The 13620-nt window shown below is 51.0% G+C and overlaps 1 protein-coding gene across 8 annotated transcripts in view; it reads left to right on the top strand.

Moving 5' to 3' along the window:
* MSI2 (musashi RNA binding protein 2) overlaps positions 1-13620 on the top strand; it is a 385501-nt gene that overhangs the window by 326798 nt on the left and 45083 nt on the right. For all 8 annotated transcript variants that reach the window (XM_080826242.1, XM_080826245.1, XM_080826239.1 and 5 more), the window contains exons 9-10: positions 3110-3224; positions 11711-11785. In XM_080826242.1, coding sequence (XP_080682368.1) covers positions 3110-3224; positions 11711-11785 — 190 coding nt within the window. The remainder of the gene's footprint in view (positions 1-3109; positions 3225-11710; positions 11786-13620) is intronic.

The following is a 13620-nucleotide window of genomic DNA, read 5'->3' as shown; positions in this document are numbered from 1 at the left end:
ATCCCCCCCCACCCCGAGAGTGTGCATGCCACAGCCCCTGGCCTCGGGGAGCACTCACAGTTGACACAGCAGGCAGCTGACAGGACCCGCACAGTGGGTGCTGCCCAAAACAGCACCAGCGAAGACAGAGCAGAATTAAACAGAGCTGCCAGCCCCGTTCAGTGAGAGGAAGAGTAGGTGGGTTTGTTTAAAATACTCCCATTACAGTCAGTTAACCTTTATGTTCCCTAAATGAAAACTGTATAAACCTGAAATTTGCGTTGATCAGGTTGCCTAGGAACAGGCGGCAGGTTTTCCTAAGACAATACAATAGATTGTCACCGATAGGGCCATTAGGAAGTGAGCTGGTTAGCAGTATTATTCCAGCCCCTGGTGCTGGCGTCAGGTACTGATCTGTCTGCTTCTGCAGAGCGCGTCCATCTTCCCCGGCCCCTGCAGGCTCTCGCGAATGAGCTTCCTCTGCCTGCTTCTGAGTCCCAGGGATGGTGTCTAGGAGCAAACTGTCCCCCCCAGCTTATGAGAGAGATCTGAAAGAGCTAATTCTGATGAATTTATTTCTTTCTCATCACCTTTCCCTACTACTGTTTGCAACAGTAATACTTAGAGCAGAAAACCTGGCAAATAAGTATCAGTAACAAAGTGCACCATGGAAAAGGAAAGAACAGAGTTACTCTAAAGCGACTTTGGTATGTCTTTTTAATATGTTTCCCCTGTTTGCTATGCATATACACTTACTTATTTTCCACAGAGTCACTGTAATTTACTTTTCTCCGAGAACCCTTACCTTTAGGGTAACCGACCACCCTGGTTTGCCCAGGACCGAGGGTTTCCCAGCATCATTGCATCTTATTATCAACTCGCTTTTCTGAAGCTTTGCAGCTTCCAGTAAGCTTGGGTGAACCAAACCTGGCTAACTAACTCCCTATTCTTGGACGCTTAAGATATTTCCTTTAAAAAAAAAAATAGTAATAATCAGTGCTTGTCACCACAAGAGCCTTATCTGTATGTCCGTGCAGGATAAACTCCTGCAAGTAGCATTATTAGGTCAAACGATGTATATTTGGATGGCTTTGGAAAGTGTGTCAGGTCACCCTCCCAACAAATGTGTGCGAAGTCCCACCCCTCCCCCTTTCCCATACTCTCAGAGATTCTGACATCAGGAATCCTGTCGTTGTGGCCAGTCTGATAGGTGACAGCATGTCTCATTTGGGGATGTCATAGGTGACGTGTGATATGAAAGGTGTATGTCATTATTAGTCGTTTGTGAATTGCTTGTTCATGTGTCTCACCCATTTTCATTTCAGGATGCTCATCTCTTCCTTTTTAACCTATAAAAACTTTGTGCAAAGCTTATCAGACATAAATGTTGAGCCATATTGTCTATGTTTTTAAAGTATGTGTGGTTATTTAAAGAGCAAGAGTGAGTAATACCTGTTACCTGGTGTCTCTGAAGGAAGAGAAGTTAATATTTTAGGTAATTAAAGCTTCCCTCAAGCCTTAAGCACTAAGCCCCAGCAAAGGACTTGAACGCACAGCTCTGAGATCAAGACCTGAGCCGAGATCAAAAGTTGGCTGCTTAACTGAGCCACCCAGGTGCCCCTAACATATATTTTTTAATTGAAGTATTTGGGATGAGAAGATCTAAGAGGTATGTACATCTCCAAAATGGATAGCCCCATGTAGGTCCCTTTAAAACAAAGTATGAGGGAACAATTGAACTTCTTCCTATCTCAGACACTCTGGGAATGGTAGTAATCTTCTGTGTGGTAGTGAGACCCTCGGCAGCTGTTGGGCTACGTGGAGTTTTGGCTCCTGTACCATACGGCCCCTTTTAAATACGGAGACCTCATTCTTGCCCTTCCTCCCTCGCTATCTGACTGACACTTTTTGCCACTGTAAGCACCCCTGCCCTGCCCTGCCCCGCTGGGTCCCATCTCCATCAGCGATGGGGTGGGTTACCAGTTAACAGTGTGTATTAGGTTTATCTATAAACTAAAAGCAAGTAAGCTGGGGCGCCTGGGTGGCTCAGTGGGTTAAAGCCTCTGCCTTCAGCTCAGGTCATGATCCCAGGGTCCTGGGATCGAGCCCCACATCTGGCTCTCTGCTCTGTGAGGAGTCTTTCCTCCTCTCTCTCTGCCTACTTGTGATCTCTGTCTGTCCAGTAAATAAATAAAATCTTTAAAAAAATAAATAAATAAAAGCAAGTAAGCACCGATCAGGGGGGTGAGACACGCTCCTGAGAACGACGTAGGCCCTTCTGAGAGCAGCAGTTTCATTTCTTTCCTGGAGTTTGTATTATACACCCTTAAGGCTGGGAAGTAAGTGACTTCTGGGTTGTGTGAGCGGAATGGGATTAAGAAATTCAGGAGGCAAGAGGGAATCAGGAAAGATTAGCAACCACTTGAAGATGTGGCTGCAGAATGAGAAGCTGCTAATCCAGATGGACAGAAGTGGTGTCGAACGTTCCTACTTCTCCCGGGAGTGTGCCAGGGCGGCTTTTAGGGAGCTGGGGGCGTCAGCAACCTAGCAATTTGAGAAAACTCCGGCTTCCAGGCCTGCCCCTGCTGGGCTGTGGCTTACAACACAGGACACAAGCCTTCAGATGTTCAGTTTTGTCATCTGTGAAATGGAGCTAAAGCTAACTGGCCTGTTTAATAAGAAATTGAATCAGGTGGCCCGATAGGAAGAGTCGGGGCCCACAGGCATTTGTAAACCTGTAAGGGGCCAAACGAGCAGGAGGGGGTATTACTACTGCTGTTGGCTTTCTTCACAGACACACGCAGCGGCCCCGTGTGCCTTCTCACCTCCCGGGCCTTCTGCGCACGCTCCAGGCTGAGCGCCCGACCCAAGCACGCGTGTCTCCAGCCCACGTCCTTGTCACCCCTCCAAACCCAATTTCATCCTTGTCGGTTTTTCCAAAGCAGGATTTGCAACAAGTGGCGTGTTTTCTTAAATATTTGTTTTGCAGGCCATTTGCTTGGCTTGGCTGTTTTTACAGTGAATAAGGAGCGAGGCTAAAAATACCTTCGCGGGTAACCAGATCCATTCTGCCTTTGACATTTACGTGGCATTCATTTGCATCTCATTTGTTCACCTTTCTGTTGAACAGGTAGAATGTAAGAAAGCTCAGCCTAAGGAAGTCATGTTCCCACCGGGGACAAGAGGCCGGGCCCGGGGACTGCCTTACACCATGGACGCGTTCATGCTTGGCATGGGAATGCTAGGTGAGTCTGGGCGGGGGACCCTGGGAACATCTCAGAGCCACCATGCACTGGGGGCTCCGGAGGCCTGGGCACCCAACTGGGTCACCTACCGGTTGGGTAATCTGCCTTTCTGGGTCTCAGATGAAAAACCCTTTTGCGAGGTAGTTATGACCATTACAGAGATAGGTTGATTGATTGATAATCATCTTGTCCCATGCCTGGCACATGGGGGTACATGATATTATTTTCTCTCCTTTCCACTCCCTTCAAAAGGAGAAAAAGGCGGCCCCCCGCCTCATGCCTCTCTACTGACAGGATGTTCTGAAAGACCCAAGGACTCCTGGCTGGCTTCCCCATGTGGGCCGAAGCTACATTTTCTAAAACTTGGAAGAGGAGAAGTGATGAGGGTGGGCTATAATCCTGTCTATTTAAATGATTAACATTTTTCTCTTGGGATATCAGAATTTGCATTTAAATGGATGTTTTAAATGGCCTGTTTTACTCTTTATTTGCTAAAAAAAAAAAAAATGATGAAAGACAAAGTGTGTTTGTTCTGACGAAAAATGATCTCTCCTGGCTTTTAGAGAAATTAAGTTGCATATTATGCCCCTTCCTTAAAGGTATCTCTGTCCGTCCTGCGTAGATAATTGAAAATCTTGCCACTGAAATGGCATGAAAAATGAAGAAAGCAGAGAAGAGGCGTAATGGTGTGGGTCGCAACAATAATTAGAAATTTCAAGGCAAGAGAGCGGTATTTTAGTGCGAGTTATTGTGTGTCGGGAAAATACTAATTAAACGGGATAAATGATAGTTAATGGTAAAATTCCATTCAGGCCCATGATCTGTCTGGTTTTAATGGATTTTCATTCGGTTTGGCTACGAGTCCCCCTTCTATATTGTTTGATCAGCTCTTTATGTAAAGATGCGCAGCTCTTTAAATCATTCCCGGCTCCATTTGAAATGTATGAAACTTTTCTTGGTGTTACACATTCATAGAAAGCATTGTATCTATTTTGTCTCAGCAAATAACAAGGGCCCGTAAAGTTAGTTTGAGGAACTTTGAGAGACAGAAAGAGACGCCAGGAGAATCCTAAAAGTGGCAGAAATATTACTTCCTCTTGAATTCATGTTTTCGGCTGAATTGAGTTTCATGGGAAATTCCTATTTACTTCTTCCAGGATTGGCCAAATGAGTCTAACGCTGATCTGCAAGCAGAAACATAGAATAGATAAGAAAATGTTTTCAAAAGAAAAATGAGAAAAGACTAGTTGGACCAAATAGAACACGGCACAAAGCTACAGTAGTGAAACAGTGTGGTATATAGGATTGCCCCGTTGAGAGGAAAAGGGAAAGCTCCGAAACGAAATCTAAGAGTGTAATCATTATAAAGAAGTTACTTCTAAAAATCAGTGGGAAGGGGCGCCTGGGTGGCTCAGTGGGTTAAAGCCGCTGCCTTCGGCTCAGGTCATGATTCCGGCGTCCTGGGATCGAGCCCCACATCGGGCTCTCTGCTCAGCAGGGAGCCTGCTTCCTCCCTTCTCTCTCTGCCTGCCTCTCTGCCTACTTGTGATCTGTCTGTCAAATAAATAAATAAAATCTTAAAAAAAAAAAAATCAGTGGGAGGGGACGCCTGAGGGGCACAGTCAGTTAAGTGTCCAACTCTCAATTTCGGCTCAGGTCACCATCTCAGGGTCGTGAGATCGAGCCCCACGTCAGGCTCTGTACAGAGCTCAGAACCTGCTATGAAGATTCTCTCTCTCCCTATTCCTCTGCCCTCTCCCCCCACCCCTGCTCACGCTCTCTCTAATAAATAAATAGATAAAAATCAGTGGGCATTAGCTCCTGATTGTGAGGACGCTTGTCTACCTCTTGCTTAAAAAGTAATTTTTGTGTGGCCTTACCCTACATTGTATACCAAAAGAAGGTCCAAATACAATAATAGTTTTAAATTTTAAAATCAAATCTTAAAGAGTTGCCTCCTGCTGGTTTTTGGAGACTTGATTTTTCAACAGTGAGTATAAAGGCCCTAGACATAAGACAGGAAACTTTTTAGGATCAGATCTTCAGGAAGTGCCCTTGCCTTACTGAGTCTAACTTGCTGCCCTTGGCTGCTGGGAAGAATGACCTGTTTCCTTCAAGGGGAAGCAGAGGTGTCAGCGAAGCCTTTCATGCCAGTGACCAGAGAGCAAAGATGCAGTGGTTCTGTTTGCCTCCGGCTGCAAGCAGGGGCTGGGGGCCCACATCTCTCCAGACCCCCCAGCTCAGATCCCTGGCCAGAGGGCACCCAGTGGTTTCATAACGGGAGCCAAGGCAGGGAGGCTGTGTTGAATATAGGAGGTGCTCACCGGCAGTCAGCTTTGAGCGCCTGGTGCATGCCTGCACCCCAGCCCCACGCTGGCGCTGGGAGACTGTGCTTGACAAGGTGGATATGGTCCCTGCCCTCTGGAGCTTGTGGTCTAGTGAGCGTGACAACAGTTAATGGCTAATTCTACAGGTAGTTAGTCGTGATAGAGTCAGGGGGTGCTTTAAGAGCACATTGTGAAGAGTGGAAATTAGGCTGAGGAATCAGGGAATACCTCCCTGAGGAGGTGACATGACATGTTCACCGTGCTAAGAAGGATGAGCAACCTCAGGGTGATCCAGACAGGACTAGCCTTGGAAGGTGAGGCTCCTGAATGGGGAGCCCCAAAAGCCCAGTGGCCTGGCTGAAGGGTGTGTGTGAGGAGTGATGGGCTCAGAGTCTCCAGGATGGGCTTTGACCCCAGCTGGTAGTAGGCAAACCCACGTGGCCCATGTGCTTCTCCTTTGCTAGGGTGGGATGGCCTGACACGTCTCCATAAGTCACCTGGTTCACCCACTCCATGACCCATATCTGTCCTGGAATCGCCACCATCACCCATCACCTGTCCATGTCATCACCACGATCGTCATCAGCCACAGTTTGGTTGATGAACTTGGCCCAGGCAGAAAAACATTTGTTAAAAGTTCGTGAATGAAATAGTTCTCATGCTGTAAATGTTTGTTGTCGGAAGGGCAGAAAAGTGTCTAACACTTGGACAGGTGTTTAGAAGTGAGACTATATACCATTAAAGCTGCTCCGTCCATGCCCTCAACAGGTTTCCTGAGCACCTACTAAGGGCCGGGCACTGTCCTTGGTGCTGAGGCTGCAGCAGACTGTGAGGTCCCTGATCTCAGGGAGCTGACATTCTAGCGAGATGGCAGATACACTGCTCTGTAAAGGCCTTGGAAACTGTGAAACTCGCTTTTAAATATCCCTTAAGATTTTCTCTACACTGACAAGTGGAGAGGGACCCAGTCATGTTTGTTTGCTGTCTCTTGGTGTGGCTGCATCCATCCTTGGGAGGAAACCTACAGCGGTTTTGGTTTTAGCTTCTATAGCCTTTGAGAGAGTCATAGAATAATCAGCCTGATGGAAATTCCTTGAAAAGAATGTGGGAGAGAAGAGGAGAGGTCCTCCTCAGACCAGTTCTCCCTGCCTTTGAGCTGGACAGAATGAAAATCAACTAAGACCCTTGGAAAGATCTTTCGGCAGCCCTTGTGACTTGGTTCTGCTGTCTCGTGGTGGCCGAGAGGTGCCCACGGCGACCCAGCCCAGTGCCCTAGACTCTCCGGTTTTTCTTCATGGAAGTGGACTTAATAAAAGCAAACGTGATTATTGTTGGTACATTTTATTCCCTTTGGCCTACTCTGTCCTCAGCCACATAACTGCCTCTAACCGTCTTGACCTCGCTGGGCACACACTACTGAACATGGTTGATAACCGCTGGGAGAGCAATATCTCATTGCTGCGGTGCGGCCTTGAAGGAAAGCTTCACCCTCCAGGCCCGGAAATGGTGGGACTGTGTAGACTCAGCTGAAGAAAGCTTGAGGCCTGCTTAACAGTGCTCCTACTGAGAAGTCCCTGTGAAGTCCTGACCCAGTGTTCTCCGACACTAAGCCCCTCGGAAATGAAAGCAAATTTTTTTTAAAAACCATCTAGAAAAGATGAGTTATCATCTGCTGGCATGCACTAACAGGTCAAAAGGAGACTGGCTGGAACGTAGAGCTGCGTGTCTAGATTTATTCATAATTTCCACTGGGATTTGTCTTTACCCAGAATGTCTGTTGAGGTCATTCCCAAGGAGGTCTCCATGTGTTCGGATGTTTCCTGGTGGACAGAGGAAGCTCGAAATTCAGTTCTTCGGTTTCCTTCTAGAATAACACAGTGCTCCCAGAGCTTTCTGTGGTTGGTGGAGGGGGCCTCTGTCTGCACTGCCCAAGATGGTAGCCACTAGCTAATGTGGCTACTGAGCACTTAAGATATGGCTCGTACCACTGAAGAGCTGGGGTTTTTCATCATAGTTTAGACTTAAATTTAAACTGGGCAGCATAGGCCTAGAGATGCATTTATGCATCGGGATGGCTTTGAGGTCTGAGCATCTGGGTAGACTTTGGCCTTTGTGTGTCTGCCTGGGAAGGGCTCTGGGCACCAGGCGTTGCATCTGGATTCATCCCGCGTGGAACCAGCATGGCGACCCAGGCAGTGCTCTGCGTGCGTGCCACGTGGTGTGTATGTCACACTCCGGCAGGCCCCTGGATAAACAGCCCTCATCTCCTGTCCTTTCAAGTCAGGGGCCTGGTGGGAGCAGTTTTCCATGACTAAGTAGCTGAGTCACAGAGCCCGGGTGAGGATGAGTCATGTGCCCATCTAGAATGCAAACATCTTCCAGCGTTAGAGCCAACAACATCTTCTAAAGTTGGAGAAAGATCGAGAACCACAATTCCGAGAACGCAGCCAGCATCCCCAAAAGGGGCCCTGAGATGATCTGCCTGGCAAATTCAAATCGTTGTTGATTTCTCAAGTCTTTTTTTCTTTTTTCCCCCCAGTGGAAAGCCTGTGTGCAAGAAAGGTGGCCATCCAGGAGCAAGCTTAGTTTTTCCTTCAGTGACAAGAGATAATTGCTGTGAGATTGATCAGGCGCCCAGAGTACTGGAGCTCATAAATTGGGCAGTGGCCGGTGTGGGAGGGGCCCAGCTGCTAATGGAAGCAGTGGCTGGGTCATCCCACTGTAATAGGGCTTGATGGAGCCTCCACGTTGGTCTGCCGTAATGTGCTATTGACATGCGGCCAGCCAATTTCCCCGTGTGGCTGGGGCTGGGAGCCGTTGGAGCAGAGCTGGGCTGCACAGCAGTAAATGAAGAGAAAAATTGAAATAATGTTGTATTATAAATTTATGATTTCATCTGCCTGACCCAGAGGATGTCCATGGTGGGGGCTGGAGGTCATATCCCCCACTCTGGCAGAAGCCAAATTCTCGTCTGGGTTGTGCTGGAGACCATATTGACATGTCTAGGAAGATTGGGGTGAGGCCCCCAAATCGGGGTGAACTCGACCATGCTTGCCTCCCTTCTTGTCGAAGACTGTCACATGTGCCAGGAAGAAGGCAGCTAGGAAATGGTCCTGGGGGCCCCAGTCATCGGGGAGGCTGGGCGTCCTACCCCACTCCGCCCCACCTGCCTACCTGCTCAGAGAGAGGCTTGAAGGTGACACGTGGGGCTACATGTGTGCTGTCAGATTAAAACATTTCAGAACCCTAGTGCCAAAGTTACAAGCAAAGGAGTCATTTTTCACCAGGAAAGGCCCTAGGCAGCGGTGATTTGGCTGTTTGCATATAATCCGTTTATCGATATAGTTGAAATAATGGTTTAAGAAATCTAGTCATGAAAGATCTGATTTGAGAGCAGGTGATTAATTCAGAGGAGAACTGAGCTGGCCAGCCATGAAATAAATACCAGGGAAGAAGCCAGTGTGCGTGCGTCCCCGTAAGGCCTCTTGAGCTCCCCCTTCCTCTCCATCCCTCTGTCCCTTTGTTCCCCTACTGGGGGCCAGAGCCGAGCGTCACACTTGGATAGCCTGCTCCTCGGTGGTCAGGGCAAAGCGTGCGGTCATCCCCCTTGTCTGGGTGACCCTCTGCCAGGGAGACACCAGGCTCCGCGAGATGGGTGCCCCGGGAGGGAGTAGGTGCAGGGCCCTTTTGAGGTGGAAACGGGTCAGTCGGCCAGTGAGTCGTGACTGCATGTTCGGAAAGGCTCTAGCTAAACGGGAAAGGAAGGGAACCACGGGGGTGCCCCAGTCGAGAATGCCGCAAGGGACCCGCCGAGCTTTGTACAGATGGCAAGACCACTCAGAGGACCAGGAAGACCATCCCTCATGCCAAGGGCGTGGCCTTGGGCCAGAGGCAAGCCTGGACCCCAAGTCTCCTGATGCCCACAAGAGCAATTCTTTCTTCTGGGTCCAATGACAGACCCACTGGTCAAGTGGAGGCCAAGACACCAATGCGCATGGGCAAGTGAGGAGAGGTGGGTCCTATCTCTGGGCCTCCGAGGCATAAAGGCTCCATGAACAGGAAGACCTGCCAGCTCGAACGCACAGAGCCGGAGGGCACCCAGGACGGAACTGCATGGACGGTCCTGTTCCTTTAGCCCTTACCGCACGTCAGAAGGTACTTGTGACGTACCCCCCGTGCACTCAGGACGCGGATGATGAGACCCCCGAGCCCGTATCTGGGGGTGTGTCAGTGGTTTTCTCGAGCTGCAGAGACACAGGTGGAAAGCTGTCACCGCTGCCCTCGTGGCTGGAGAGCAGGAAGACTCTTATAGAACCACCCCGCCCCCACCACATCAAAGCTACTTTCTACCAGCCTCTTGGTGGCAGGCCACAGAAATTCTGGCCGCTGTAAGCCGAAAAGGAGAGGACTGGCAGAGGCTCATCAGATCACAGAATTCCCAGAAAGGCTAGAGAATAGGCAGTAACTGGGTGGTCAGCCACAGCCTCGACCCAGGGGCAACCCAGGAATGACCTGGTCAGGGTCGAGGTGTCCACTGTTGCCGCCACTGGGTGCTGGGCTCATGCCAAAGGCACCAGAATAAATTCCGAATCACTGTGTCCTCCTCTGCCCCACTCTCTTCAGAAATGGATCCAAGGAAGACTTCCCTGGGCCAAACCCAGGTTCACAACTTGCTTCCCAGCTGCCTGGCTTAGAGAGAGCAGGAGGGGGCCCTCTTCTGCCTCCACAGTGAGAGGCAGGCCTCTCTCTCAGACCCAAACTCAGAGAAGGGGTTCAGGTACTGAGCAGCCAAAAAACAAAAGTCAAAGTCCAAGCCAAAGTCAGGCTGTTGGGGGTGGTTGGGTGGTTGGTGGTGGTGGTGGTGGTGGTGGTGGCAGGAGATTGGCCGCGGGGGTGTGTGAGAAGCAGGAATGGACTGGGATTCCCACACATCGAGCGGGTGGAGGCAGCATGAGCCTGCTGGGCTGGGAGCAGAGGGGGACCCGTGGGTCTCTTAATGACTGGCGGAATTGGTCCAAGAGGGCTACACACCAGCCTTCTCTGTCACCTGAGCCAAGCGGCAGGGATGTAAATGGTGAAACAGGCTGAGTGAGCACAGTGGAGGGTTGAGAGCTTGCTGGGGCTTTCATACTAGCTCACAGAGGGCCGCACCGGCAGCAGAACATGCCAGCAGTATCCTCATGCCCAACCCAGCAGCTCTTTCCACAGGCAGTCCGTAGTGCAAGTATCGCACCCCCCCACCCCCGGTTATCTGCTGAGATCATGTGGAAAACAAGCTCGCTGTGAAGCACCCATTAGTTATGACATGTGGCATGAAGCTTCTGGGTTTGGGCCGTGTTTCCTGGAGCACATTTTTTTTTCCAAGATTATTTATTTATTTATTTGATACAGAGAGATCACAAGTAGGCAGAGAGAGAGGGGGAAGCAGGCTCCCCGCTGAGCAGAGAGCCCGATGCAGGGCTCAATCCCAGGACCCTGAGATCATGACCCAAGCCGAAGGCAGAGGCTTAACCCTCTGAGCCCCCCTGGAGCACATTTTAACCAAACTAGTCCTTCATGGTTTTGGGGGGTCTGGGGGGTGGGTGGAACCTGGGGACAATGCAGGCAGTCCAGAGTATCTGTGCTTGGACACAGGCCCCTGGAGCCCTGCCTTCCCTGGGCCATGGCTCGTTGAGCCCAGTGGTTTTCTAGAAGCACTGGGTCAGCCCCAAAACTCTGACCCCCGAGTGCTCCCGCTTTGTCTGGTGCTGGCCCCGCTCTCTGCTGCTTTGGGAAGAGGCATTACAAGGACTTTAATCTCCTACTGTCAATAGCTTTAAGGTAAAGTACACTCAGGGTTAGCTCTCCAAATGTCAGAGCCAGGCGCAGGCCCTCTGTTTGGTACTAATATGTGGCATTTACTCTGCAGGTTCCAGAAGGTGCGTGGGTTTGGGGGGTCTCTCTGCCCAAATACAGGTTAATTACCAGCACGCTGACAGCAGTGCCCCCAGCCACAGTAGAGAGGGGCCCCGAGCCCTGGGTAAAGATACTCACGGGAGGCGAATCGTTTTGTGCAGTAAAATGACCCAGGCTGTCCTCATTTCTGCCCTCCCCGGGATTTCACCCCAGGCCTGAGGCAGCTGTACTAATGCCCCTGTGATCTTTTTCTCTGTGTTCAAGGCTACCCCAACTTTGTGGCGACCTACGGCCGCGGCTACCCTGGATTTGCTCCTAGCTATGGCTATCAGTTCCCAGGTGAGTGTCTGTGTCTCCCGGGGCTTTGGAAGCACGGGAGATGGGCTGCATCGGAGGGGAGGCAGGAGGACCCCTAGAGAGAACACAGCTCGTACACATGTCCATCCAGGGAATGACCTGTAGGTGCTGAAGTTCAAACGAACTCCGGGGGCAGGTGCGGCTCAGTGTCTGATAAACCAGAGTACTGCCTCGGTGCCGGGTATTTGAGAATGGCAGCTTTCGGGGGGCAGTTGGGGGAGGGAAGGAGCTGAGTCAGGAGCCCTCCCTCTGCCCACCCTCCTTGGTCTGGAGCCTATTACCAGTTCTCTCGCTGGACTGGACACTTATCCTCTGCCTCCCTCATTTCCCCCTCCCTCCCTCCTTCCTCTGTCCCCTCCTCCAGCTCTGCCTGGTGGCCTTGGCTTTGAGCCCTTCTGTGTGTAACTGTGGTATGCTGTTGGGGTTTGGGTTAACTGTCCTGGGTGGGCAGTGTAGATTCACCCTCCCTCAAGTGCAGGCGTCAGAGGCTCGAGGCAGAGTCTGTGACAGTGCCCACTCACATGCCAGGCGGCGCCAGCTCCCGTGTAGCCGGGAGGTCTGGGACCCCCACCTGAGGCAGGCAGCAAGCACAGGCATGGCCTTGCAGGGGTGGGAGGCAGGGTGCTGAAGGAAGTGATGCTGATGGGACTTTGCTTGTCCCCTGAAGGGGTGAGCCCGCATTCCCAGACCTGGAATGTAGATAAGAATATGTAGGGGTGGACAGGACAGCTGGAGTTTCTAGAGGAAGCATTAGGAATGGAGTTTGGTCCTCTTGGGCTCTCTGCTGAGAAAGGAGGCTCCCTCGGAAGCTGGTTGGTCATCCTGCCTGGACCCAGAGGCCTTGGAGGCCTGGGGAGCATAGGCATGGCCCTTAGAGGACTGTGTCCTGAAGCCAGGGAGGAGGGCTGGGGGGAGCGCATGATGATCTCCCCCAGCATTTGCACATCTCTGCCGGAGTGTTGGGGTGGAGGAGGTTATTGCAGAGGAGGTCAGGAAGCGTTTGGGGCACTTAGTGCCATGCCCTGTCAGGGACAGATCATCCATCGGTGACGGAAGCCCCAGGCTCTTGCCTGTGGCTGCAGCCGGTCTTCTGCCATCTCTGGGGCTCATCACTGTCTTCTGGAAACAAGGGGTTTGGGCAGGACAGCCCCTGGGGTCTGTGCACCTTTCCGACTGTGGGGGGAGGGGGAGGAGAGGCGGATATGGCAGCAGCAGTTCTGGCTGGAGCAGTGCGAGTTGGGGAGACTTCCCCATGAGCCTGTCCCCTGGAGCCAGCATCTCCACGAGGGGAGGGGCAGCTCCTCTACAGCAGCTGGCTGCTTTGGGGGAGCTGCAGGCCTCTCACTACGAGCAGAGAAGTCTGCTCCTCCATTAGATTTTCCCATCTACAGATGGGGACCCTGTTCTCAGGCTCATTAGCAGCAAGAAGCAGGTCTACGATGTAGACCCAGGTGGTCTGGCTCTTAGCTGCCACATTGCTGTCTCTGTCTGGCGTCCGTCTGTCCAGTAGGATCCCGCTAACCACACACAGATACTCCAATTTAGATTTAAGTTAAAAGGAAGTAAAATGGAAATTCCCATTTCTCTGTCATACCAGCCACGCTTCACTTACCCAGTGGCCATACGTGGCTAGTGGTTGCTGTTAGCACAGCCTGTAGAACGTTTTCTGTGAAAGTTCTGTTGGGATGGCATCATTCTGGAGCACAAAGAAAGAGGTTGGGGGAGGTGTGCGTGGTCCACACTCATATACACATGCATACACACTGTCCCTCCCAGGGAGACCTGGCATGTCATCGTCCCTATTCATTTCTTGCCCA

The sequence above is a fragment of the Martes martes genome, assembly GCF_963455335.1.
Source record: "Martes martes genome assembly, chromosome: 16".
NCBI lineage: Eukaryota > Metazoa > Chordata > Mammalia > Carnivora > Mustelidae > Martes > Martes martes.
Note: the sequence above shows the minus strand (reverse complement) of the source record. Positions and strands in the feature narration are given on the sequence as shown.